The sequence below is a fragment of the Drosophila erecta genome, unplaced genomic scaffold, assembly GCF_003286155.1.
Source record: "Drosophila erecta strain 14021-0224.00,06,07 unplaced genomic scaffold, DereRS2 tig00000092-arrow-pilon, whole genome shotgun sequence".
NCBI lineage: Eukaryota > Metazoa > Arthropoda > Insecta > Diptera > Drosophilidae > Drosophila > Drosophila erecta.
The window spans coordinates 1,026,867-1,052,834 of NW_020825207.1; the positions used below are offsets into that span (position 1 = coordinate 1,026,867).

The window sequence follows — 25,968 nt, forward strand, 5'->3', positions numbered from 1 at the left end:
GGAGTTCTCTTTTCACTTCTCCTTGTATAGGTATAAAAAATAGTATATATACGGTATAGTAGATATAGTATGACTTAGACGTAGCAGGCGATCGTCATCCCCGGCTGATGACGCGAAAACTTTGGATAGACTTTAGACTTTAGGGGAGTAGTGGGTGAGTAATGGTAATCTCCTGCTGATGATTTCTCCAGATGATGCGGGCAAGTGTGGATAAACGCAGTTCTCAGTGGTGGATAAGCAGTGGGCGTAGCTGGGGGCTAATCGAACTCCTGTTTGATGGTCAAGGGCTTGTCGGCACTGGCATCGTTCTTGACGGGCGCTCCCGACCCAGAGGCTGTTAGCTTATTGCTCTTTATCAGGTTGGCTGCCGTGGAGCTGAGTGGTATGGTCACATACTGGTTGCCATCTGTAAGTTGGGTGTCGGCTTAGTACTGGGATTTTAGTTGGGGATTTCAGTGCTACTCACCCTCTTCGGCGTGCACCTGCAAGTGGCCCGACTGGATGAGCTGCCTCAGCATCTTCTGCGGTATGTTGGCAATCGAGGCAGCTGAGTAGACGTACTTGCTGTCCGCCGAGGCTCCTCCTCCGGCGGCCGTGGACGTCGAGGGTCCGCTGTTGGTCTCAGTCTGATAGTTCAATGCTGGCATGGTTTTGGGGCCAGAGGACGCGGCAGACGCCGAGCAGGAGGCGGCTGGAGGCGCTGTTACCTCTGTTTTGCTGGCCGGCAACTTGGTTGCCACCTCAGCAGCCTCCACCGGCATCTCCACGTCCGACGAATCATCCGACTCGTTGCCCGACGAGGTAGGCGATCGGTCATCCTGGAAAGAAACAAGCAGAGACACCCGATTAGTGGAGTAGACAAACAGTCTGGCAGGCTGATCTTAGGCTAAGCGTAGCTTAGGATGGCTGGGAGTGGGTTTGGCTGGGATCTGCGGTCTGTGGTCTGTGGTCCGCCCGGTGCGCTGTTCTATATGCCAGCCAAGTGCAGGGAGCAAGGAGACGTCGAGATGACAAAAAAAAACCAATATGTTTGGCCCAAATATGGCGCGAAATTGCGTATAAGTGCTGGCCAGGCTGTTTGCCGGCACGCATCTCAATGAGCTGGCGTTGCCTTAAATGTGCACACGCGTTAAAGAATTTAGAATATTGATTTCTGGCTCTCCGGCGAGCGGGGAGATCGGTGCGGGGCTATCATCATCGTTGTCGTCGCATCGCCTTGGATGGGATGGCAGCGAACGCGTCATTTTAATTTTGATTAGTGCTCAACCTCTGGGACGAACAAAAAATAAATCAAAATAATTGCAAACTGTAACAATGCGATCGCCATTTTGTGCGAGGGAGATCGCAGTTGCATTGCGCATACGCCGCGTGCCCCTGCCACATCATCAGCGGACTTCCAATGAAATTGGCTGCAGCAACAGCAGCAGCAGCAGCAGCAGCAGCGGCAGCGTTTCGCGAAAGGCAAAATCGCATTGTTGCCGCTGACTGCCGACTAAAATGGGCGTCGTCATCATCGCCGTCCGCTGGCAACCGAGAGACCCGTCTCGACTCGACTCGACTTGGCCAGTGGATCAGGCGACCGCCTTTTGAGTGACAGCACCAAGACATTTTAATTAGCAGAGCCAGCGACGACAAACTGTCTCCAAGTTGCCATGATACACTTGGCCACGTTGCTGGCGACACCAACATGTGCATGTGCAACTGTTGTTACGCTCGTGGTTTTAAGTTGCAGCGGAGATGCGAAAAAACCGGTGGGCCAACAGAAGGCGGCTGAAAGTGGAGCTGCTCATGTAAAGGTTACATTGTGCCCAGGCTTGCGTCTGAAGCACACACGTATAAGGCCTGAAATAATCCTGGTAATGGCGCTGCTATCGCTCAATAAAAATCAAATTATACGACTGTTCGTCGTTCTCTCTAATTGCCCAATATATTCTGTGTTCGCGGAACACATTCGCAGACCTCCCATGGCGTGTGCGATTTCCCTTTACTAATTGCACACTTTAAATTCGCCGCACAAAAGCAATAAACAAAAGCTCATGAACCAACGACATTAGAGAAGCTATTTATTAAATTCAAATTAAAAAAAAGTTTTTATGCGCCCCCGGGTGGACTCGAACCACCAACCTTTCGGTTAACAGCCGAACGCGCTAACCAATTGCGCCACGGAGGCTATTGAGATTCGCCGAGGAAAAAACCCCTTAAGTGCTCGCTGCGCAGATTTCTCATCTGAAATCATCTCGGGGGTTGATTCCATTATCAGCCGATTAACTATTTAAAGTAACAGTATGACCTAATTTAGGGTTTGATGTCACATGAACACCTTATAATATACAATCTTGATCAGATTAGGGTAATATAATTAGAAATTATTCTTTTGGCATTTAATTTCTGCACATACCAATCATACCAATGCAAAGACAGCATTTTCGTTGCATCTGCCAAGAAATTTCAACTATAAATACATACTCGTAGAAACATATAATACGCTTATCCAATGAACATGCTATAAGGAAGAGATTTCAGTGGTTAAACTCTTGAGCTACTTTCGAGCTTATCTCTCGAAGAAGATACTTTAGTGTAGATATGCCAATATCTGCTTCAGTTGCTAAATGCAATTCCAGCTGGCGCTTCATCAATATCGCATTTAACTTGCAGAACCGATGCAGTGCGACAAGTTGGGGTTGTCAGCGAATCAAACAGATTCATCGGTGGCTTCTTCTACTGCTGACTCTGATTCGGATTTGGATTTGGATTCTGATGCTACTGTCGCTGCCAACTGCAACTTGCCAAATTGATAGTCGTGTGTCGTGCGCAAATGCCGAGCGTGTCTCATTAAATGACAATTAGAGTTTGAGCCTGGCTAAAAGCGAGGCAAAAACACAATCGGAGCGAAAACCCTGCCCCGACTCTCGACTCTCGAGCCTCAACCCTCCACCGACAATTGGCTGGATGGAATGCCAACTGGCCGGGCCAATGGCATGCAATTTATATAAAAATAATGCCTGGCATTGTCTGGCCGATCTGGCCTCGCCAGTGGTATCGAACTTCGAGGCTTGGAGAGCCTGCAACAAATGCAATTATATAGAAATTTGTCTTGCTGTGATATGTGCGGCATGTTGTTGTTGCTGCGGCTGCTGCTGCGGCTGCGGCTGCTGCTGTGTGGCCATCGGCAGCTCCAAAAATAGTCAGTTTGGGAAAGGCTAATAATAAATGTTGGCAATAGTCAGTCAGCGAGTCGTCAAAGCACTGAATGAATGAATTTTCAAATTGGCTAACTGACATTCACAACCAAGGTGGCATTTTATGTGCCCCAAAAGTGAATGCGAGTCAATTCGGTGGCCGCTGCAGTTGCAGTTGCAACTCAAGTTGCAACCGAAGTTGCCGCTGCCGCAGCCGCCGAGTGGTGTCGTGTGACCTACACCACCGCCAACTGACTGCGTGATTGACGGATGGCACATTTGCCAATTGATTAGTTGTTTTTACCAAAATGGTTGCTGCCACAACAAAAGGCGACAACTTTGTGGCAGTCAGCACCCGCTCCAATCGCCCGGCAACTCGGCAACTTGGCAACTCGGAGGCCCGGCAACAGAAGGACCGTTCTCAGTTCAGCTGGCCGAGATCGTTCAGCATTTGGCCAATAAACATTTGCATTTTGCATGTTGCTGCTACCGTTGATGCCGTGTACATCTACCGACTCTGATAACTTTAAGCCGAAAACAAAGGAATAGCCAAATGTGCTCTCCTCCGAAGCCTCACAAGCCTCCAAAGCCTCCGAGGCCAGCGGGCTCCATTGATGCTGGCGCTTTCAATGAAAACATAAAAATAAAAATGCAAATTAAGCCTGGCAAACGAAAGCACTTAAATCTAACGCACAATTGCCCAGGGAACAGGCCAAAGGATAACAGTGGCACAAAGGGGTTTGCATACGAGATGAAATGGTTTTGGGTTACTCCAATTCCGGTGTTTATTGCCCAAACGACACATCATTGAAATCAACAAACACAATCCCAGTCTCTATAAAAAATGTATACTTGTTCATTGGGTACTAAAGTAGCTGGCAGGTTTGGGGTTCTTTAAAGTCTTTACAACCCAATAGTGAATGGTATTTCTTCTTCCTTAACTATGCAGAAAATATAGAAAATATTCTTACTTCAAGTAAGTATTTCATTTCAAGTAAGCCATCTCTGTGGACCACTGTCCCTCGATTTCGTAGGAGGAATCCACAATCAGAACCGCAGGACAGCGGCAACATTTTGAGCAGGAAACGCTGGGGAAAATGTTATGGGATGGCTGGGATGGCTCGGTTGGCGGCTGGCTAAGCAAAATGGGGCGGCTTGGCTGGTGGAAACAAAAGCCGAAAGCTGAGGCAAAAGTCAGTTGACACGAAGCGGCAACAAGCGAACAACCAACAGCCAACAGCCAACAACCAACTACCAACAACCGACTGGCAGCAGCGCAGGGCAACAAAAGCGGCAGAAGCGACAACACTGCGTAGACATTTGCCAGCTAAACTCGGAGTCGGATTTGGCCATTTGGTCGTCTTCACAATTGTCGTCGCATCCGGGCCAGGCCACAATATGGAGTTTTAAAGCGTTTATATCCGCAAAGCCCGCAAAGCGAGGCTTTCTGGCCGGCTTTCTGTTTTTGGGCAAATCACAGTTTGTGTCTTTTCTCTGCTGCGGGCTGCGGTTACACGGATTCACGCGCAAAGAAAGCGGCCAGCAGGAAGTTGGAAGTCGCCTCCAATCGTCGTGAGTCTGCCACAATCGAGTGGCGGGTTCAAATTCATTAGTTCATTTGGACCCGAGAACGGGAAACGGGTCTCCAGTCAGTTATGATGGGAATTAGCATCTATTTAAATGTCTCGGCCGCATTAGGATGCCACGATTGGCCGGGAGTACGAGAAACGAGCTTATTGTTTTGGCTTACCAATTATTTGGCCGAATTGCGAGGGCTAACCTGCTACCAGTGCACTCAGCCAAATGAGGTGTACTCGAATGAGCACATCTCATGCTACATTGAACAGGAAATTTGACATCAGAAAGAAACATGCTTCTATATCAATATAGATCTCAATCTACTCGATCTACTGCTGTACCCCTAGTCTAGTGTTTGTGGTGATGCACATGTATGCAAATCAGCTCGCCCTAATTTCTCGCAGTGCAGCCACCAAAACGATTGTCCTCAGGCCTAATTATGCGTGCGCCGACAGGCGAACAAGAGGCAACAGGACAGCAGGCCGCAGATGAAACGCCACCGATTAGCCTGTGCCGCTCCCTCTGCGCCCCTGGCCACTCCACTCCTCCGGAGGGGATCCCCTGGCCGCCTCTGCAATTTATGATGGGCACTAACAACCGCAAAACTAGCCAAACAAATGAAACGGAGTCGGACACAGAGCGGCGGCGAACAAACAGTTGAATGGAAATTGCAATTATACGAATACAAGATCTCAACTCGGCGTATGTTAAGTGCCTCCGATTGGAAGGATGCAAGGGGTTCGCTGATGTGGGTGCCCCCAGCCAACTGAGTTCGATGTTTGGCTAGATGTTTGGGCCAGGCCAAACCGAAGAAGGTCCCTAACTGAGAAAACAATCTGGAGCCCCTGACAGCGATTAAGTGCTGGGCATCCCATTGAATGCGTGCCATGGTGGCTTTGATAAAGTTCCATCTCGTTGGAGGCTTATAAATCAATTTTAAAATGTTTGTTTTGTCATTTTAGAAACTCATTTTAATTGGATAGAGGTCAAGCGAAGCCAAACCCGATAATGACATTGGTCTTGTTCAGATAGGAGCTGTAATTCGTGGAATACGTAAACAATGCTCAGATAAGTACAAATAATTTCCAACTTTTAAGCCCCATGATTATATTTAGAACTAGAAATGTCATATTCATGTGCAAATTTTGAAAACCCAACCGATATCGCCAATCGAAACCCCCTGTAAACGTCACCAAAATCGACCACAGCCAAAATTAATTGACAAATCAGTTCCAGCGCCTTCGTCATTAGTCAAAGACCAAGGCGAGAACTGTTTGGAAATCATTAAATTGTGTCATTTTACAAAAATGAACAAAAGCAAAGCCAAGACCATCTATAGGACCGGAGCGTGCCCACGCCCACAAGCGGAATACAAAATATTCAATCGCTGATTTCATATTTTTGCTCGAGAACTGGTTACACCCAACAACGATATCCATCCGACTTTATACATCTACTTGTACGAGTATACTGAATAAATTCCAGTAAATACATGCAGAGATACGTCATTTTGTAGCAGGTTGGTGCAAATTGAATTTTCATGCCCGCTGCGACCGGGGACCACTCATTTGCTTGCCCATTGCCCATCTGTCCCCACGCAGCCAATGTACATAGGCCCGGCCCAAAATGGAATTGCTGAGCAAGTCACAAGCGGGTCTATAAAATCTAATACGCACACGAGCGGCCACAAGTCCCGCCCACAGATCGGCGCTCCAGGGAGGACTATATGAGATATAGCTGCCTAACAGGCGGCTTAAGAGAGGCTCGAAGAGAGCGGCCCGAAGGTGCAAGCGGATCGGCCGCACATGGCCTCCCTATCGCACCCATCGACCCACCGACTCCCGCCAGTGCGGATCGTACTCTTAAGCCCCGCCAAACGGGTTTCTCCTCGGGTTTCTCCGGCTCGGCACTCAAGAGTTGCGACTCAAGAGTCCCGACCGCTGGGGTTACGTTTCAGTCTGTGAGCAGCTGCGTGACCTGCACGACGATCGGGGAGCGATCCTCGGCTTTCTGCTTCTGGCTTCAGTGACTGAAAGACGTGAACAGTGTGATCAATCAGTAAGAACTGGAAAGTGTGTGAAGAAAATTGTACGGACACGTCGAACGATGGTGACTTGAATACTTGAGACCTGATCGGGGTGATCGCGGATGCTGGAAGGAGATGAGGAAGATCTGGACAAGACCAGCTGGCACCTAGTTACGGGTGAGTAATGAGCATACTAAGTAATGAGACGCTTCCAAGTGGTGCAGGGCAACCGTATCTAAGGAGTGACAATTAGTGCTGGGATACTCGCACAGCTTTTGAGGATCTATTAGGCATTAGATAGATAGTCTGGGCTAATATTACTGTTTCCCCTACTATCTGCTGTATTAGATCATCCACACGTTAAGTGGAGCACTGAAGGCGGCTGAGTTTCCGACTCAGACACTTTCGGTGTGCCAGTGCAATCGTAATCCTTGACCCCTCCTGCTAAGCCGTGATAAGTGGGGGCTGGCCGAACAGCTGCGATGCACCGCGAGATAAGCCACTCAGCGAACTGCAAACAGTAGCCCAGCGGGCCGACAACTCAATCACGGGCCCACAATCACACAGTCGCCCCTGCCGACTTTGCCCAGCTAGAGGCCCCTGGAATCGAGTACTCAGTACCCAGTTCCCAGTTCCCAGTGCCGGGTCTAAGCCTGGCCAGAAAGCTGGCCGCAGCCGGGGTGGGGGTTCTGCTGCGGCTTGTGGGCCGCCACATCGGCGTCCACATTTCATAAATCAGCATGAGCAATGGAAATGGGCTCGGGTCGCAGAGCCAGTGAAAACCGCCTGCTGCGAGTCCTGGCTATTTATTGTATTTTAACAACATTATAAACGAGCATTTAAGTGGCGAGTGTTGGGATTGCTGTTGCCCGTTTTGATTTGTGTTAGAATGCAAGTCCGAAGACAATAACCAAATATCCCCGGACACCGACAAAGCAGCCAGTTTCATAATCAGTCGGGACTGGTAGACTGGTAGACTTGCAGGCAGCGTGGCAACGTGGCAGCGTGGCAACGTGGCCATTGGCCACAGACCATGGGCAACATGTGGCCCGACCATAACGCTGTTGTCGTTTGGGCCGGGTCAAATGTCAAGCACATTATTTTTGTACTTACGTACAATAAATATAAAATGCATGATGCATTTTTGATAGATTTTCATGCCAATAAACAAGCTAAACGAACCGCTAGAATGGTGTTTAGGCCAACACCACGGGCCCCACGTCCCCGCGGGCCCCACGGCTCCCCAGCAGCGGAGCGGAGACGGGCTCCTCCAACTGTTTTCTTACCCCATTGTGTGGGTACATAAATTTCAGACACAAAAAGACCAGGAAGCTGCGTTTCGGCCCGGGCCTCGGTCTCATATAATTTTGTGTCTATGCAAATGTACGCGCTGCATTCGGTTTTGCATTGGCCCGACTTTGTCTGCCTTTGCTCTGATGCTGAAAAATCGACGACGATCGGACGGCCGATCGAGTCTGTCAGTTGGGGAGTCAGGAGTCGGGAGTTTGGAGCATGGAGTCAGAGAAGTGGAGACCGGGAGGGTCGGAGGAGCAGGAGGAGCAGGACCAACCACGTTGACGTTCGCCAAACAATGCCTTGTTGACACTGATGGAAAATCTGCGTGTCACAAATATCAAAAATGCCATCGTTAGAAAGCAGGACGAGCCTCTTCGCATGACGGATCCCATATGATCCCGTACCGTCCGATCCAATCTGATCCGTCTGCGGGCGGAGTAAACTGTCAACTGTCCGTCGAGTTTAGTTATAGATCCTATGACCGATATGCTAATGCCAGATTGCCTCGAACCCAGATTGGCCAAGTAGCCACAAGATTTCGGGATCAGGAAATCGAAGTGAAGGCGTCGCAGTTACGAAAAGAAATGCAAATTGAAAATGTATAAACAGCCATCGAATGAAAAATAATTAAGACCGAATTCTAGTATACACAGAAGAATACGAATGTCAGTAGATCGTCCTCCTTCATTTCAACCCATCATCATATTTCCTGATCAACTGCCGAGCCGAACGAGCACTTCTACCCACCAGAGAACAAAACACCTTTGGCCTAATTGAATGCCAATTTATTACATTTATAGAGACAATAACAAATTCAGCTCACAAGAAGCTCTTTAAACAAATACGCCAAATGCCATATAGAAAAAGCAAAATGCGCCGAGAGAGTTGGCAAAAAAGGCCAACTAAATTACTTAACAAGCCGTTGGCTTTCGACGGCGGACAGCAGCGACGTCTTTCGATGATTTACTTGTGCGTAATAATGCAACGCCCGCAATGTTGGATCGGAATGGTCGTGGGGTTCCTCTGGAGGAGATGAGGCTGGCCCCGTCCAGCCCAGTAGCCCAGTCCAGCAGTCGTACTCCTCCGCGTCGCAAATCGAAGGATGCCTGCGACGGCCAGGTAAATGCATGTGAGAAGAAGTATAACTGGGAATGCGCCTCAATTTAAAATGCGAATTACATTATCTGATCAAATGCATTCTTCAGTGCGCTCCAGGAGGAGCACACACACTACGCGCGGACGACCCGATCCGATCCGATCCACTGCACTTCACTCCACGAGAGGATCCCCATCATGTGTGTGGAGGCCTCTGAGATCCAGAGCTAAAGAGCTCCACAGCTTCCGAGACAGTGGAGGTTGTGGAGGCTGTGGAGGCTGCACAAATAAATAAATTTTAAAATACAAACAAGTAGCGCGCGCAAAAAGCGCCGAGTGGAAAATTCGTGACAGCAATTGTTGATGAGCAGCGTGTGAACAGCAGCAGCCCGTGTCCCCTATACCATCCCCAACCCCAACCCCAACCCGATACCATCCCATCCATCCCATACCGTCGATAAGTCAAGATCACAGAACACGGAGAGCGCAAAAAGCAAGAACAATGTTGTCCGCCAAACGCGTAATATTGAGCGACTAATAGCTGGGGCTTGACTTGAAAGCGAACGATCGCTGGATCGTCGGATCGCCGGATCGGCGTATCTGAGACTGAAAGCTGCAAACTGAACACTGAAAACTGGGCCCGTACACCTCCGCAGTCTAATTAACTCCTACGAGCAGCGGCCACGGTTTTAATTAAGGCGCACACACACTCCACGTTTCCACTTCTTATACACATGTACGAGTGTAACAAGAATCAAATGTATATTAACGTCCAATAACAACAATAACAGCTAAACAATTATCCACATCGTGGGCAGCACAACTAAAAGTACGTCGCAGCTAAGCGGCCAAATCAAACAAAAGAATTGCACAACTGCGACGAACTTGCGGATCGGATGAGAAGTTCTTTCTAATGAAATACTCGTGATTGGAGTCATCAGCTCACAAAAACTGTACAAATAAATCGGTTTATCAAGTAATTGCATTTGCTTAGGACAGACAGTCTGCAGCAGGACACTTGAGGTCCTTTTTGTATGATCCAAGATTATAGATTAGATCTATGAAGTACATGTGAATATCATACTGGGGAAGTAATTTACATTTCATTTATTTATTTGCAGAAATTGCACTTTATTTATCGCAAATGAAAGTACTGAAATGGGGTAACGTTTGATTAGAACACTGAATAATTACTCAGCACTCAACCAATTTATCAAAGATACTTTTGTGATTTCTGAGTGCTTTAAAATGCCATAATTTCAACTTCGTCTGTACATCTGTAGCGTAAGCAGGCTCGTTTAATAAATACATTTTCGACGCATATCACATATAGAACCCAAAATTCTTCAGCTCTCAAATGAAAACTGTGTGCCTTATCTCGAAGTTGGGGCAATCTCCGCCCGAAATTCCATCTCGGCGAGGGGCAGTGGAGATGCCGAAGTGCGCAAACTGTGCCAAGCTGGCCTCTGCCCACTGCCCAGCTCCACCTCCACCTCCAGCTCCAGCCGCTCCCCGATCACCACCACCTCGCATAATTCCGCGGGACTTTCGGACGGGCGGACTCGGGACAGATGGACCCATGGACTCGTGGACCGACTGACTGACTGGCTGCCCGACTGCAGAGACATCAATCTAGAAACGGCAGGCAGAAAGATAGCCGGGACAGAAGACAAAGGACAGACGGCAGACGATTGGCAACTCGTTGAGAGTTGACAATAATGACGATGGGACGTCGTCTTGGCTCGCATCTCTGCCTCGGTGACTCGGTGACTCGGTGACTCGATGACGATGATAGAAAGTAAAAGAACAGAGGCAGCATCTTGAATTTAAACTGCAATTTTAATGAGACGTGGGAAAAAGAGTGGACTGCGACTGCCATCCAGGCTCATTTCGTAATTTGTAAAACTCGCACGTTGCCGGCATTAAGGACATGCAGATTTCTCCCCCGAGCGGCGGAGCTGCTCCTCCTCCCTGCCGATCAGCATTTATGGCTATATTTTTAGTGGCACTGCACGAGCAGCAACAAATTAGCACTGACAGGCGGCAAGGAGCGCTCCCGAGACAAAGGACCACCGGCCGAAGACCCGTGCATTGTCCACTTGGTGGCACCAGGCAGCAGGCACTAGTCACCAGTCAGTGGACGGCGGGCACCATGTGGCATGACCATGATCGGCGGCAACTCCAGCCAATTGGACGCCTAGCGTGAGCTTTCTAGGTGGCATCCTCGGCCAGCGGACAGGCGATGCTTGTTAAATGTTTGCCGCCAAAGAGAACGGTTCGGAACAAACAAAATGTGTCGACTTTGCTTGCCACCAGTTGTTGCATGCTGCAAGTCGCTGGTGGCCAGCCAATCCCACCAGTTCTGCCGCTCGGCAGCTCCGCAACTGCGGCTCGAAAAACATTCGTGAGCGTCATTTGAATGGTGTGATAATTTTTGCGCCTTCGCTTGGCAGCTTTGGCAGTGAATTAATTGCGTGCCACATTATAAATTTGGGCTCCCTTATTAAGGGCTTCCCCCACATCCACGGAGGGGCACACTCGTGAATTCTCACACGCCGCAACAGCGGCCAAGCATTCCAAAATGCTGTGGCATGTTGCAAAGTTGTTGGGTGTTGTTGTCGCCGGACGTGTGGGCATGTCAAGGCGTTGTCGCGTAAGTGGCAGCCAAACCAAAGCCCAAGCCAAAACCAAAGCCGAGTCCGAGCTGCTTGCTGATTTCCAAAGATCTTACGCAAATGTTGCGCATTCGCCGTGTGGCACACGCAGGTTTCCCCGAAAAGTGTTCCCAGCAGCGGAAGGACGTTAAGTCAATCCAGAGAAGCTTGTCAGCTTCTAAGAGTTGTATTAGGAGAAAGTAGTTTTCCTCCGCCCTTCACAGAAGAAAAGTGTTATCGCATTAAACTTAAATGTGGAGTTTGGGCCACTAAATATCCGATTTTCTGGGCTTTGCCCGCTCGGTAGATGTGTGCAATTACCATATGGAACCCCCGATTCAAAGCTCCCACAACAACAACAACAACAACAAAAACAACGACGACCGTCGACAGATACGATAATTCTGCGTCTCCTTGTAAAAGCACACAATTTGCATATCAAACGCAGCAGAAAAGCAGAAAAGCTGAAAAACAACCAAAAGCAGGCGAAACAGACGCCGCGCAGTCGCCTTTCATAACAGCAAGTAAGCGAAAACAAGCGCGACTATAGACATGTAACTAATGCACGGACAATGTTTTCCTCCACTTTTTTCCCGCCTGGCAAAATGCAAAATTTGCGTATTCAGAACGATTCGAAATTAAGTAAATTACAATACGGCACGCCGATTGTCGCAGTCGAAGTGGTTGTGCCTGCATTTGCCGTGCTAAATCTGCGCGAAATTATTATGGCAATCGATTTGGGACCACACGCGGTCCACGTTGACATCGCGGCGAGCAGCGGAGGAGCATCGCCATGGAACGGCGGTCAAATTATTATTGATTACTCATACGCCGCGTGCAACGGGCCAATGGAAACGGGCTAACTGCGATGGGCTTTCTACGACTAATCGATAGCGCTGACGCGATCGCCAGTTAGCGATAGCAATAGCCAGCAATTATTTTCGTCATAAGTCAGCCAATGTGGCGACGACTGCTCCTTTCCGCTGCACCCGCGCCCTCCCACCCTCTCACTCGCACTCGCACTCGCACTCGCTTTAGCATGAACTCGCGACGCCGACGCTACACTGGGCGAAAAGAATTTATGTTCCTAATCGAATCCCTTTCTCTTGCTGTGCGAACGCCTGCCATTTACTTTGAGTATCGTTGGACGCCCAGAAGCGAAGAGTGGGGCATGGCCAGTTCCCCAGCGGAATCACTCGTTTTTTCCAGTGCACCGATGTTGCTGTGCTGGTTTTTTCGCGCTCGCTCGCCTGTGTGAGTCTGCTCAGGCCGCGCCGCACATATAATTGTTGCGCTTCGCACACAAGCTTCCAAATAAGGGACGGCACATGTGAGCTGAGGAAGCTATAACTATCGCTGCGGGCTACGCAAATCGCTGGCGTTTCCACTTTCGCGTAGATTTCGAGGGAAACCAACGCCTGCCGCCGGTTTGAAGTTCAGCCCGTTGATGCAACCGCCACAAAAGTGGTGCAGTTGTGCCAGGTGGTTGACAAGTCGCCGTCGCCGTCGTCGGTGGCTCAGCTGCCCCAAAAGCGATCGCCGATCAATGACGGTGGCTTGGCGGTGGCGGTGGATGGAGTACGGCTGCTGGTGGCGACCAGGAGTCGCCTGTCGTGCAACATATGGCAGCGATGACAACGCATGTTAACAGCTTTTTAAAGTCGTTGCACAACGCTGGAACCAATGGAACCACTGGAAACGCTGGCAACACACGGCCAGAACAATGAGCCATCGCCGCTTCCATTGCCACAATTCCCAGGCCGATAAGTCCGCCGAATGTTGCCGATGTTTATACGTGTACATATATCTTTAACCCCGCGTGCCACAAAGGACGCCAAATTTGGCTGCAATCCGATATGAAATGTCCCAAAACTGCGGACAGGAAATCTCACGCGTGCCACCAGCGCAGAAGTTGCAGCGGCACATCGGCACATCAGCACATCGGCTCACTGGAGCGGATGGAGCTGGAGTATATTATCCAAAAATGCGGTCTGGCGTGCCTTTGAATTAAGGTATCGATTTAGCCTGCGGTCGTTTGGCCATCTCAGTCCGTCACTTCGGTTCAGTTTAGTTCGGCCCAGTAATTTTCATTCATTGTTGGCTCGCGCTCATTGTCGGTGTGAAATTTAGCACAACAGCAGCCGCAGCAGCAGCAGCAGCAACAGCAGCAACAGCAGCAGCAGCAGCAACAGCAGGAGCTGCAGCAGCTCGCAACAAGTGGCTGCGGTTGCAATGAATCCGCATAACAGACATACAACAAACGGACGGACGGACGGACCGAGACTCTTAAAATGCGGCAAATATTTCTTGCCGCTGCACTCTGCCACTTTGTTGGTGCTGCTGCTGTCGTTGTGGCAGTGGCACAAAAATACTTTTTAAATGCGCTGAAGCGTCAAGTCAGCCCAGCTTTCAACGGATACGCACAGGATCAAGTGTTATAAATGTTAATTCGCAAATAATTGCAGCTGAGCTGCGAAGTGAGCCGCGCTGGATAACTTAATCGTTGCAATCAGAGGGTTTGGCCGGGATTAATTGAAAATTTATGGCACTTTCATTAGCGCCAAGAGGGAACGTGGCATTAGGTTCTGGGCCAACAAGCCTAGGTTTAGAGAATGTTATATGCGAATTACTATTCACATACGAGTGTATCTCACAGATTTCAACATTTTATTGTGGGCAGGAAATGAGCTGAGCCAGCCGAACATCGATTGTTGTTAACTTTTGTTAGCCGTGCGGACTGTGGGTAGAGTCGGCTCTTGCCCCGTTTCATGTGGGAAGTCCGCGTGTGCTTCATTATATAATGAATCGGAATCGGAATTGGAATCGGATTCGGATTCGGTTTCGGGAGATGGGAGATGGAAGATGGGCACAGTCGCCATCGCCAGCAAAACAAACGCCAGCTCAAAGTTTTGCCTACAAACTTTGGCTAACACACATGTTTTCTTCTTTTAAAGTACAGTTTGCCCGGAGTTCTGTTCGAACTTGCTACAAATTTGTAGATGGAAGCTGGATGCCGCAAAGTTTCCAGTCAGCGTGAAAAGTTTCAAAAATATTTGTCAACACTTTATTGGCCAGCTTGTTATTTGGAAGATCATTGAAAGCCATTAATTAAGCAAACAACCAGACGCGGAGGTCTTAGTAATTCACAACTTTTTCTAAGCGACTAACAATATTTTGAGAAAAATAGCTGCTATAAATTTACATTTATGTCTGGCGACAGAAGCAATGCAAGTTTACAAGGAATTAAAGACGTTAGGGAGATGGACATTGCCTGTATTCCCTGTGGATGATTCAAATCAAAGCTGGGTATTTCCAATGCAATTTCTCCCTGGTAACTTGTAGCCATTCAATCCCAACATTTCCTGGCACAATTAGGCAAGCATCTCCGCTGAAAAATCCACACTATGTGGCAACCAGACTTGTAGAAAGACATATTCCCAGCCATAAATTGGTCAGTGAAGCGGAGCTGCCTGTGCCTATATAAGTATTCAGGCGGGAGCGGTACGGCGGAAAGCCATAAGTTCCTCCAAATCGCTGCCTCCGCCACGCTCCACTGAAGGGGCGTTGCATGGGCGTGGCCCGGCGGCGCTAGAAGAGTCACGGAAGAGGGGGTAGGGCGGGCGGGGAAGGTCGCAGAGATTTCGACGTGGATAGCCAAGAATTTTGATTAACTTGGAAAATCAGTGGAGTAAGTCGGGTCGGGTTGGCGGGCAGGGCATTCGGAGGGAAGCCATCGGGGCAGATAGACTCTGAGGCACACAATGTACGCATTATTTGTTTGCATTGCGGCCCAATAATTGCTTAACTAAATGTGAGTCCTGCTGAAAGGCCAAAAGCGCCTCGTTAAGGTCTCAGTCTGGCTTTTAAATAATCACAATGAAAGCAACAGGGCCAAAAGCAAGACAGCCAACTGGCCAACTGGCAAAAACGAAGAAACGAAGAAACGACAAAACCAAAACAATACAAAGAAATACAAAACGAAACGAAACGAAAGAAAAGAAAAAACGCTCACAAATTGTCATTTCTTAACCTTTTCAGATTGCGAAGGCGGCGGCGCAGGAGCAGCAGCAGGAGCAGAGGCACCAGGAGTTGGAGGTTGTCGATGGCCAAGTGGCCAAGTACCAAGTACCAAGTACCCAGCGTCCAAGTCGCCAGAAGTTGCCGACTCACAATGTGTGTGCGCAAAGGCTTTAAGAAATGCCGAATTCCAGAAGCCGCAGTACAATCAGTTGAATTAAAAAACGAGCGCACAGACAGAGGACGACGTCTGGATGGGATTCGGATTGGGGATGTGGATGTGGATGGGGATGGGGTGCCTCGGCCTGCAGGGGCTTCCAGAGGATCGCCGGCGATATCATCGCGTGGTGAGCGCGGGCTAGGAAATTAAGAGGACATTGTGGCGGCATGCGGTTAGAACTCGCAGCGGCGGCTTAAACACAAAATCCGCGGAGGAGATTCCTTGCGTGGCTGCGTTGTTGGTGGCTTTTGGACAGCTGGACGCTGCCTGACAGAGGTCGCCCTCGTACGTAATCGACGAGCATTGCAAATGCTTGTGTCCTCCGCCGCCTGCGTCTTGTGCTGCGCACGTGGCCATGTTGCAGGCGCAGCAGCAGCAGCCGCAGCAGCCGCAACAGCAGCAACCGCAACTGCAAGCAGCAAATCATTGAAATGTCGTTAGAGGCTCGAGCGGCACGCAGCTTCGATAGTCAGCGAAACCGCAAAATGCTTTTAATTTCTCAAACTGATATGCACCCGTGCTCCCACTGCCGAGGAGGAGGCCAGGGCCAGAGGTTCGGTCTTTGTTTCATTCCTCGGGTTTTCCATGCCAGCTAATTTGGTGGAGAACGTAATGATGAGGAATTGGGGGTAAGGTTCACAGCACTAGGTTCGAGCAGAAAGGATCACAAGAGGTACTTAGTACAGTAGTAAGCGGCTGGCTATCGTGAGGGAAAGAACCATTTCATTCGGAGTTTAAGCAAATACACAATAAAGCTGATGCGCAAGACTGAAGTAATGTATCTTGAATCAAATTTTGAAATAAACACGAATCGTAAAAGCCAACAAACTCGCATTTCTTACTGCTCGGGCTTCGTGGGCGGCTGGGATGATGATGCGCAGGTGAGCGACCATAGAAGGCGATCCGTGTAGCCAAGACACCCGCGCAGACTGATGGATCGCACTCTCGATCGGAGCCAGCTACACACAGATACACACAGCTACATGAACACGTATCTATCTAGTGAGCCAGCAAATGCTGGCAAACAGCGAGCAGCCCACTGCAAGTTGGCAATTAACCTTGGCTGGACAAAGAGTTGGCGGCGGCAGAACGACCTACAGCAGCAGCGGTACGAGTTATGGATTTTGTTTTATCAGTCAGCTGGCAGCCAGCTACCAACGGCTACACGGTAAGAATTCGGGGCCAGCCCAGCGATACTTCAGGCATTCAATTGGAGGAGATTGTATCTTGAATGCTGGACTTATGGGGCACTTCTTGGACATGGACCACGCTCAGACGAGCCATTAAAATGAAAAGGGCTTAGTTGAACGATTTCCCTTCACTTTCGGTGGAAACGCCAGCATTTCTTTGTGTGTAGAGCAACAACTGATGACCTGAGCCGGCGTTGGTGTCACACCCACAACATTTGGCTTTCATTCATCGACCCATGCTGAATGGAAAAACTGAGCCGAGCCGAGCCAAGCCGAGTTCAGTTGAGTCGAGTTGAGCTGGGTTGGATTGGATTGGACTGGACTGGAAGGGGGAATCGAGGGGCTGGGGCTTGGATCGTGGCACACGTCATCGGGGCAGCCAAGAGGCCAGTGGGGCCTACGCCAAGCTTTTGGCATTGAAAAGTACGAGCCAGAAACGCGATTTGCATGCCAAGCCGGGAGGAAAGCGAGGGGACCGACTGACTGGGCCGGTGGTGCATGACGAGCCAGTGGTGGCTCTGATCGATTTATGAACTCGTCGCCAGCATGGTTGTCATGACGTCACAGAGCCGGAGCCCCCGCAGCCAAAACTCTTTTATTGGAGTCTCTAGTGGAAGCTACAGCTACAAAGCGGAAGCTCTTTGCAACATCGAAGTAAAACACGTATGGAAACGAACGTATCGAGATCAGAAATTCATTCATGGAGAGCCGACCCACTCGCCAGTGGGATTGGATTATTGCTAGATGCTCGATGAGATGTGGGTTGTGGGTTGTGGGTAGGCTAGCAACTGGAAACTGGGAGCTGGGTTCGGTCTTATCGCGGTGCTCTTAACCTTGCTCTTGAAACAGCTGGAAATATGTTTGGGTTCTCCGGTTTTGTTCGTTTTATGTTTATTATTTCGTAATATTGCGCTAAATAATATATATATTTATGTTTCTGGTATGTAGATACTATTTTGTGGTGTTTTAAACATATGTTGATGGCTTACTGGGTAAATTGCTTTAGGGTTATTGGATTTACGTCGCTTGCTTTGCTCGGCGCATTGCACGATCATTTAAATAATAAATTTAACTAGTATTTAAGAAATTACTCGGCTTTCTGTTTGACAGATACGCGTGTTTCGTTTTCTAAATTACGTCTTGTTGAGTATTTTCTCTAACGAAGTAAACATTAAGTTAAAAATAAAATTAAATGGATGCGAGAGAACTTGCTTTGAGCTGTTTTAATTTGGTATTTAGGTTTAAGTATAGGTACAATAAATATTAGTAGAAAGGCGAAAAGCAAACAGCTCAAATGTGAGTAGGAAGTGGCCATGTTGCACGCAGCAACTTGCAACTTGAAGTTCTTTCTGCGCGCTTCTTCATGCAAAACTCCAGTTAGTAGGGGTCAATAAAAGCCAATCGGATCGATCAGATAAACATAACTATAGCGCGGTAATACAACTAGCATTAGGCTAACGAATCTGGAAAGTACGCTTAACTTTACGGAGCACGCTCATCACACTCGCATTCACACTCACTCACACTCAGGAAAACGGCCGCCGGCGCCTTCGACATTGCCCTATACTATTTGCTACCAACTTGTTTTAACTAAGTTTAAGTTTCGTAAACGCACAGTAGCTGTTTACGCTCTAGACTCTGTACAGCAAATCCTTGCGGAAAGTATCCTGCTTCTGCTAAGTTGTGTGGTATTGCACTTATGGCTTAACTTTAAGGACTAACTAAGCAGTCTCGGCTGTGTCTCGATGTGTCTCTAGTGGTCTAGTGGTCTAGTGGTTCGGAAGAATGGCACTGGATTGGAAGCTGCAGCTGGGCACTGGGTCTATTGCTATGGGGTGTACGATGTACTGGGAGGGGCTGTAGCTTGCTATGGCACAGTCGCCTTTAAGTAGAGTCTTGACTAGTATACAAAAAATGTAAATACACATTAATAAACACAAAACACTGCTATCTGCGGTAAACAAGAACAAAACGAGCGGCGAGATCGTATTGGCCATGGATCCGAAATACGAAGTATCGAAGTTCGATCAAGCCATTTGCTGCACTTTGGATCTGCTAAACATATGAACTGCTGTCTAACTAAACGGGCTTGGTTTTTGTGCGGAAAAACGTGGAGGAGAGGCGAGGAATGCTGAACTTCAAAAGGTTCAATCACTTCGGAGTGTTCTAATGGAACTTCGCAAGCTGGCAGTTACTCTACAATCGCCGTTCTATGCGTTTGGAAAGTAAGAGCCAGAATACAAAGCCCAGTGGACCACAGCATCCCAGAAGCCAATCTTAGAGGAACTGATAAAGAAAGCTGTGGCCTGGAGAGGATCACCTCCCCCTCCGCTCGCAGCGCACAAACCAAGCCCCAGATATTGCCTAGGAATCCTAGCCAGAAGCCTAGCGCTGCGCATGCGTGTGGGACATGTGCGAGTGCGTCGAGTGCGGCGGCGGCACGTGCGGCACGTGGGCGTGGTGCCCGTGTCCGCCGTACTGGGCGTGGGAAAGCGGCGAGGCCTGGCCGCCGCTGTAGCCCGACTGCATCAGGCTCTGCTCGAGGCTGTAGTGCGAGGGCGGCGCCGGCGGGTGACCTAGATGAGCGTGCCCGTGGTGACCGTATATCAATTGTCTTACTTTCGAGTCCTCGTCGGCGATGTTGTAGCTGAGCTCCGTCTCCTCGAACCCGGTGGCCGACATCCGCTGGTCGCCGCCGCCCACGCTGGGCGGATCCGGCGAGTTGAGGCAGGTCTGGATGAGCTGCTTGCCCGCCTCCGAGGTGATCATCGGCTGCAGCTTGCGCGTGGCAAATGTGTACACGTGGCCCGTCTCGCTGGCCACCAGCAGCATCACCTGCGTCCCGGTCAGCGTGGACAGCTCGTAGGCCTGAAAGTGGAGGGAGAGCAGAGGATCGTGGTAAGTACTCGATGCTATCTGAGTCTGTATCGCGTATCTGCGGACTGGAGAAGCGTGTGTGCCTGTTGCCCGAGCGGCACATAAATTTCCCCACCAAACTATGCGATTATGTTGCAGCGATAAGGCGCGTTAAGCGGGATCCCGAATGTGCCGGACTTTAAATTACCAGAGATGGCAGCGTGAGTTGTAAAGATTAAGTTAGCCACTTAAACTAAAAGCGAACTTTGGTATTCCGTACCACAATATGTGACTATTAGGCAATCGAAAGGTCTCACTTCTGACCAAAAATACGGCCAATGAAAATGACACTTGTTAGGCCCATTTGCTAGCAATCATTATCACAAACATCCTAGGTGTTATCTGTATTTGTACTTAAAACAATATGTTGCACGCTCAACTACCTAGTTACCCCTATTACTGTATGGTGTCACATAAGCCATCATGAACGTTTTGTAAAACATCTTTAATCTTCAATAACACCAAGCAGATCACGGCCAGCCCATTTCGAACTTCCATGCCAGAGAAATCGACAAGTCAGGCCCTTATTTCCCTACTTTTCTCCCAGCACGCCCACGCAAAAGACCCGAAAGTCACGCAAGCATCGCGATGGAGCTCCATGGTGGATGTGGATAGCACCCCGGGCCACAGACCGTGTTCTGCACATTAGACGGTAGCCTAAGCTGCCTATCAACAGCTCGTAATTACTATAAAAGCGATAAAGTCGAGTCGGTCTGGCTGGAAACAGTTTCGCTGCTTTTCCGCCACTTTTGCTGCCGTGAGTCGAAAAACACAGCGCATAAATAACTGGCCGACCGAGAAGCAAACGCTCCGAGAACATTTATTAATATTAATGAAATTGTTGTACACATTGTTGCCTGGATTGCGATGGGGATTGGGTATTGGGTATTGGGTATCGCTATTGGATGCCGGGGATCGCTTCGCATCGGATAGGATCGGATCGGATCGGATTGGATTGGGCTACCCCCACCCTGCCAGACATCGATTGGCTGCCAATTTTATGTGTAACATGTGTAAATGCAAACAATTGACACGGTCCGAATGCGGAATCTGAATCGGATTCCGATTATTCTCGTTCTGATTCCGATTCAAAATCGGATTCTGATTCTGAGTCTGAGTCTGCGTCTGCGTCTGGTTCTGAGTAGGTGTCGATTGTGTGGCTAGGAAGACTACTTGGGCACCGCGAGCAGGCCAACAATTCATGTCAATTTGAATTTCGAACAAAGACAAAAGGACACGACTCGGATTCGGGCGAGGATTGGGGTACCAGCGCGTTGACAGGACAAGAAGGCAGCCCCAGAGACCGCGACTGCTCCGTCCAGATGGAGAGTCATTTGTTAGAAGCCGATTGTTGCCGTTTCCCTCGTATGTGGCTGAGGCCACAGCCTGTTGCATGTGGCCAAAAGGCGAGCCGACGTGGAGCCTCTTGGCCCGGCTTTCTGCGGCTTATCTGGGCACAATCTGCCGACGAGGCTGCGGCCTAAGCTTCCGTGCTGCAAGCTAGCCCCGAAACAAACAATTCCCAAGCCCAATCCCCAATCCCAATCCCAGGCCTCGTGATTTCAATTTAACACCTTTTGGCGGCATTTTGCGCCCGGTGCCCTTTTAGCCATGGCCAATTGTTGGGAACTTGTCGATGGCTTGTTCGATGGCTGTGCATTATGCAGAAGCCAGTAGCCAGAAGCCAGAAGTCAGAAGCGAAAGCTGCGAATCCATCGATGGTGCGGCCCACGCAATTAGGCTGGCCAGCAAATGAGATCACTTCTGGACATTAGCTCACTTTTCACTCTCGTGGCCTTTTTTGGCCTTCTGACCACCGCCACCAGCGCCACCCACGCCAAAAGAGCCCCGACTCTCGGCCAGATCGAAATGACCAAAATTGGCCTGTGGAAAGCATGCCAGCAGGTTGGCGCGACAACTCTCTGGGCCAAGTTCATTGGCCGCAATTTGTTGGTTGGCTGGTAGGGATTGGGATAGGGATTGGCCGATTGCAGATTGCCTCAGATCGGCTCTGCGCTTTTTGCTGCTGCCGCTGGTAGCGCCAAGTCAAAATCCCATTGTCTGCCTGTCAACTGTCCGCCGGCTGGACATCGATGAGGGACCGCATCAAAGTCACCAAAACGATATTTTTTTGGAACGCATATTATGGAAGCGGCCTTTTGTCCCGGGCGTGCGCCTGTCATAAGCTCGGCCCCCGAGAACCCGCGTCCCAGGGGTCAAATGTTTTGGATACCCTAACCGATAAGGAAACACCATTTCGGGATCAAATGAGATTGGGTACTGGGCGCTTTCATAGGCGAAACAATTCAGGAAGTTTTAAGTTTTGAATTACGGAACCATACCTAATTACTTTGTGGCTTTGTAAGAATGTAAATTTATGTATTTTTCCCTTGATTTTAGGCTACACATTGGATTGCCATTCTAGAGTATATCAAGCTTAACATTTTCTCAAATATCCCCTCCTAAATTTAAGAGCTGCAACGACTTTGTTTTTGGCCCGCTTGGGTCAAATATTTCATAAGATTTTGTGTCTTGGGCAAAGATCGTGCTGAGATCGTGATTTAGCGCCGAGATGTTGATGCTTTTTGTGTGATTTTGATCGGGGCTTGGTTTAGCTAGTGGCCAGGGAAGTCTATTTCAGAAATGTGAAAAATTTCATATGCGGCCCCCAGATCGATGGAAAGCAGCAGGAGCTAATGCAGTGGCATTATGTAAGTTTGCGTGTGAAAATTGGTCATTTGAAAATGCCAAGGCAGCGTGGCCAGTTGCAACGACTTGTGGGCCGGAATCCACAAGGAGCACGCATCAATTGTTTCGGGGGAGGAGTGCTCCGTGGGCAGGAGCCTCCTTTGAATGCAATTGCGGCGGCAAATTAACATTTTATGAAGCCGAAAACAAAGGCAACGCGGAATCGTGGGCTACCGCGCTTACACAACGCCGCCAAAGCGGCCAAACAGTTGGCCAAACAGACGCGATCTGGCCAAAAGCAGAGGATCCGCGGCTACTGGGCTACTGTTCTGGAGATGAGCAAGGGAACTTCGCGGGCACAGTGGTTAGGGTTCTGGAGTCTTTGAACAATGCAGACCTAAAGGAGTTTTAAATCAAATCGTTTAGGATTTGGTTTGGGGTTCCAACCTACAGCTAGCCTGTAAGTAATTTCCAAGTAGACTTTGTAATGGTCCAATAGGTTTGCTTCGAAGTAGTGGTCGCAAATGAAAGTTGGATATTTGAATTGAGAAGAAACTCGGCGCTTGTTCATTATCTTTGGTTGCCCAAGTGGTGTAATCAGTGGTGATATCTATTGGGTACTGGAAGTGATATTCCCAGATAGTACTCCTATTGTGTGCCAGCTATCCCGACCACTGTGCCGATTGCCAATTGGCAATAAATCCCCGCTCTTTCCGGAGGCAGAACAATGCCAGAGCTCTGGGGGAGCCTCTGGATTCCGTCGCAACTGAATCCCCGAAGCATTTATTAATTGCACATGCGCTGGAAACGTGGCCCAATGTCAACATCCCAATTGCAGCGCCAATCGTGGCTGGAATTGGGATTGGGATGGGGATGGGGATGGACACGGGGTTGGGATGGGAATATCGATGGCGATGGCATAGGGGTGCTCCAGTGATCTTACCTTCTTCATGATGCCCGTTTTGCGCTTGGAGAAGGTCGTGTAGCGACGCAGCTTGTTGTCGATGTATTCCATTTTGATTTTGACACGTCCCTTTGTCTTTTTGCCGTTGGCGGGCGGAGACTTCTTGTTGGGCAGCGGGTTGTAGTTGTCTACGCTGTCGTCGACGGCACCGCTGGCCACGTTGTCGAGTCCTTGGAGGGTGAGTCCGCCGGAGGAGCGGTGGTGATCCTCGTAGCAGTCGCTGCCGGAGCGCTTGAGGCCGCGTTGCTGCTGGGGATGCTGCTGCTGTTGCTGCTGCTGCTGGTGTTGCTGCTGCTGCTGCTGTTGTTGCTGCTGCTGCTGCTGTTGCTGGGAGGCGTGCTGTGGGCTGTGGAGCGTTTGGCATTGCGGGGCAGGGGGTGCTCCTGCCGCGGGATTGGGGCGCTGCATCGGCGGAACCCCGCCCATGTTCTGGAGCAGGCCGCCGGAGGGCGGGCGGCCCGCCCCCAGGGCCGGGTTGCCGTACATGTCCGCCGGATCCGCCAGGCTCAGCCCGATGCTACTCATCGAGTAGTTGAGGTTGTACCGCGAGTCACCTCGCGTCGGATCCATTCTGAGGTAAAAGTTCTCCACCGTGGAGCCGTAGAGATCCAAGGCACCGCGCGCGTCTATTATTGCGTTTGGGTTTCGGGTGCTGGGAATCTGAATATCTAGAATCCGGCCGCGGCACACTTTTCAGATCAGATCGCTTTATATTCCAAAAATAAAACCACACAGAAAACACTCAACGCGCGCGTTTCGCTGGCGTTTTCGGCCTTCTCGGCTGCGGCGGACGCGTTTCTGGGGCGGATTTTGTGCCCGGCTGCCTGGGGGCCAAGTTCTCAGTCGGGGGACACGCTATAACTTATTAAAAACCCGGATTTTTTGGCCAAGAACGCGGAATTTAAGTTTCTTAAGTGTACGCACACACTCACGCGCGCACACACACAGGAAAACTGACAGCTGACAGTCCTGCAGTGTTGGAATGCGGCGGAAGTCCAGGGATGCAGCGCTCGAGTGTTGCGCAGTGTGGTCGTTTGGCGGGGAATTTGAATTTTAAGCGAAGAGTGGAGTTGCTGGTTGGTTTTGTGTTTCTTTTTGAGTTCTGGATCGATTATATGGCTTGTTTCCAATGGCTTTAAGTTTCTTTGTGGCTTTTCATTTAAATCTATTTTATTGTTTGCTCGCAGTTCTTTTCTTATATTTTATTTTGATTGGTTTTGAGAGTTTTTTTATCTTTGTTGCGTTTTTAAAACTTGCGTTGTGTTATTAACTCTTTACTATAAATTGTATACTTTTTGAACTGCTGATTAGGCTGTTAATTTGGTTTTGGATGATTTACCAAATCCTTCCTCGCGTTTTTGTAATTTTTGCGTTTTATTAGGATGTTTGTTATTTTCTAAAAGTTTTCGAAGGTTTCGCATTGAAGACGTTCCTTTCTCAACTGGTTGATGGTGCTTTGCTCCTTTGATTACTGCTGTCCTTTCTATGGCCTCTATGAATTGGTGTTGTCAGCTCTTGAAGTCCTTCTTGTGTAGTCTCCTTGTCTCGAACTGATTGCATTAATATCCGTATTTTGTAAAATTTGTTCAAGTTTGCTTGTAAAAAAATCGTTTATCTTTGTTTCGACTTCGCGGATTTAGTGCAGTTATGGGAAATATTTGTGTTTTTGTTTGTTCCGTATGCGTTGCAGTTGGTTTGCTTATTTGTCGCTAGGCACTTGTTTGGACTGTTTACTTTATTTGTGGCGATTTTATTGTGGTTCATTCCAAATACGAATTCGAAACGATTCGACGGGCTAAACTTGCGCTTGCGATCGATAGCTGGCGTTCGTTGTTCTTCAGATGGCGTGCAAATACCTAATAAACTTCAGCGTATTTCCACCAACGATGTTCGCTCGATATTCCAAACTTGGGGAACCGGTTTTCTCTTTTCGAAAGAGCTCTCTTCGCTCGCAGCCAAAGAGTACGGAGTACATAAAAATAAAGCCCCCCGTTCGTCGTTTTCGTGCTGCCGTCGTTCATTTTGCTGGCTTTATGGCTTAATTAATTAGATGGCCACGCCCCCATATGCATACCCATTCGCTGCGCATGCGCATAGATCGTGGGTTTGGGACTCATATGGCTGGGTGGCTCCGTGGCTCCTCCC

At 49.2% G+C, this 25,968-nt stretch overlaps 2 protein-coding genes, 1 long non-coding RNA gene and 1 other non-coding gene across 4 annotated transcripts; 2 read left to right on the forward strand and 2 right to left on the reverse strand.

Moving 5' to 3' along the window:
- LOC6548220 (serum response factor homolog) lies at positions 1-25,690 on the reverse strand. Its single transcript, XM_001976547.3, has 4 exons — positions 23,803-25,690; positions 19,875-20,123; positions 467-818; positions 1-406 (listed from the first exon to the last, which is right to left on the reverse strand). The coding sequence occupies exons 1-4, from the start codon at positions 24,391-24,393 to the stop codon at positions 258-260; spliced, it is 1,341 nt and encodes a 446-aa protein (XP_001976583.1). The 5' UTR covers positions 24,394-25,690; the 3' UTR covers positions 1-257.
- On the reverse strand, positions 2,097-2,170 carry Trnan-guu. Its single transcript has one exon. It is a non-coding gene; the product is annotated as a tRNA-Asn (tRNA).
- On the forward strand, positions 6,652-16,825 carry LOC113564295. The gene is made up of 2 exons (XR_003407885.1): positions 6,652-6,960; positions 15,867-16,825. It is a non-coding gene; the product is annotated as an uncharacterized LOC113564295 (long non-coding RNA).
- LOC113564294 lies at positions 16,903-17,352 on the forward strand. Its single transcript, XM_026980578.1, has 2 exons — positions 16,903-16,946; positions 17,094-17,352. Exons 1-2 carry the CDS (start codon positions 16,933-16,935, stop codon positions 17,350-17,352), a joined length of 273 nt encoding a protein of 90 aa, XP_026836379.1. The 5' UTR covers positions 16,903-16,932.
- Positions 25,691-25,968: the final 278 nt, after the last annotated feature.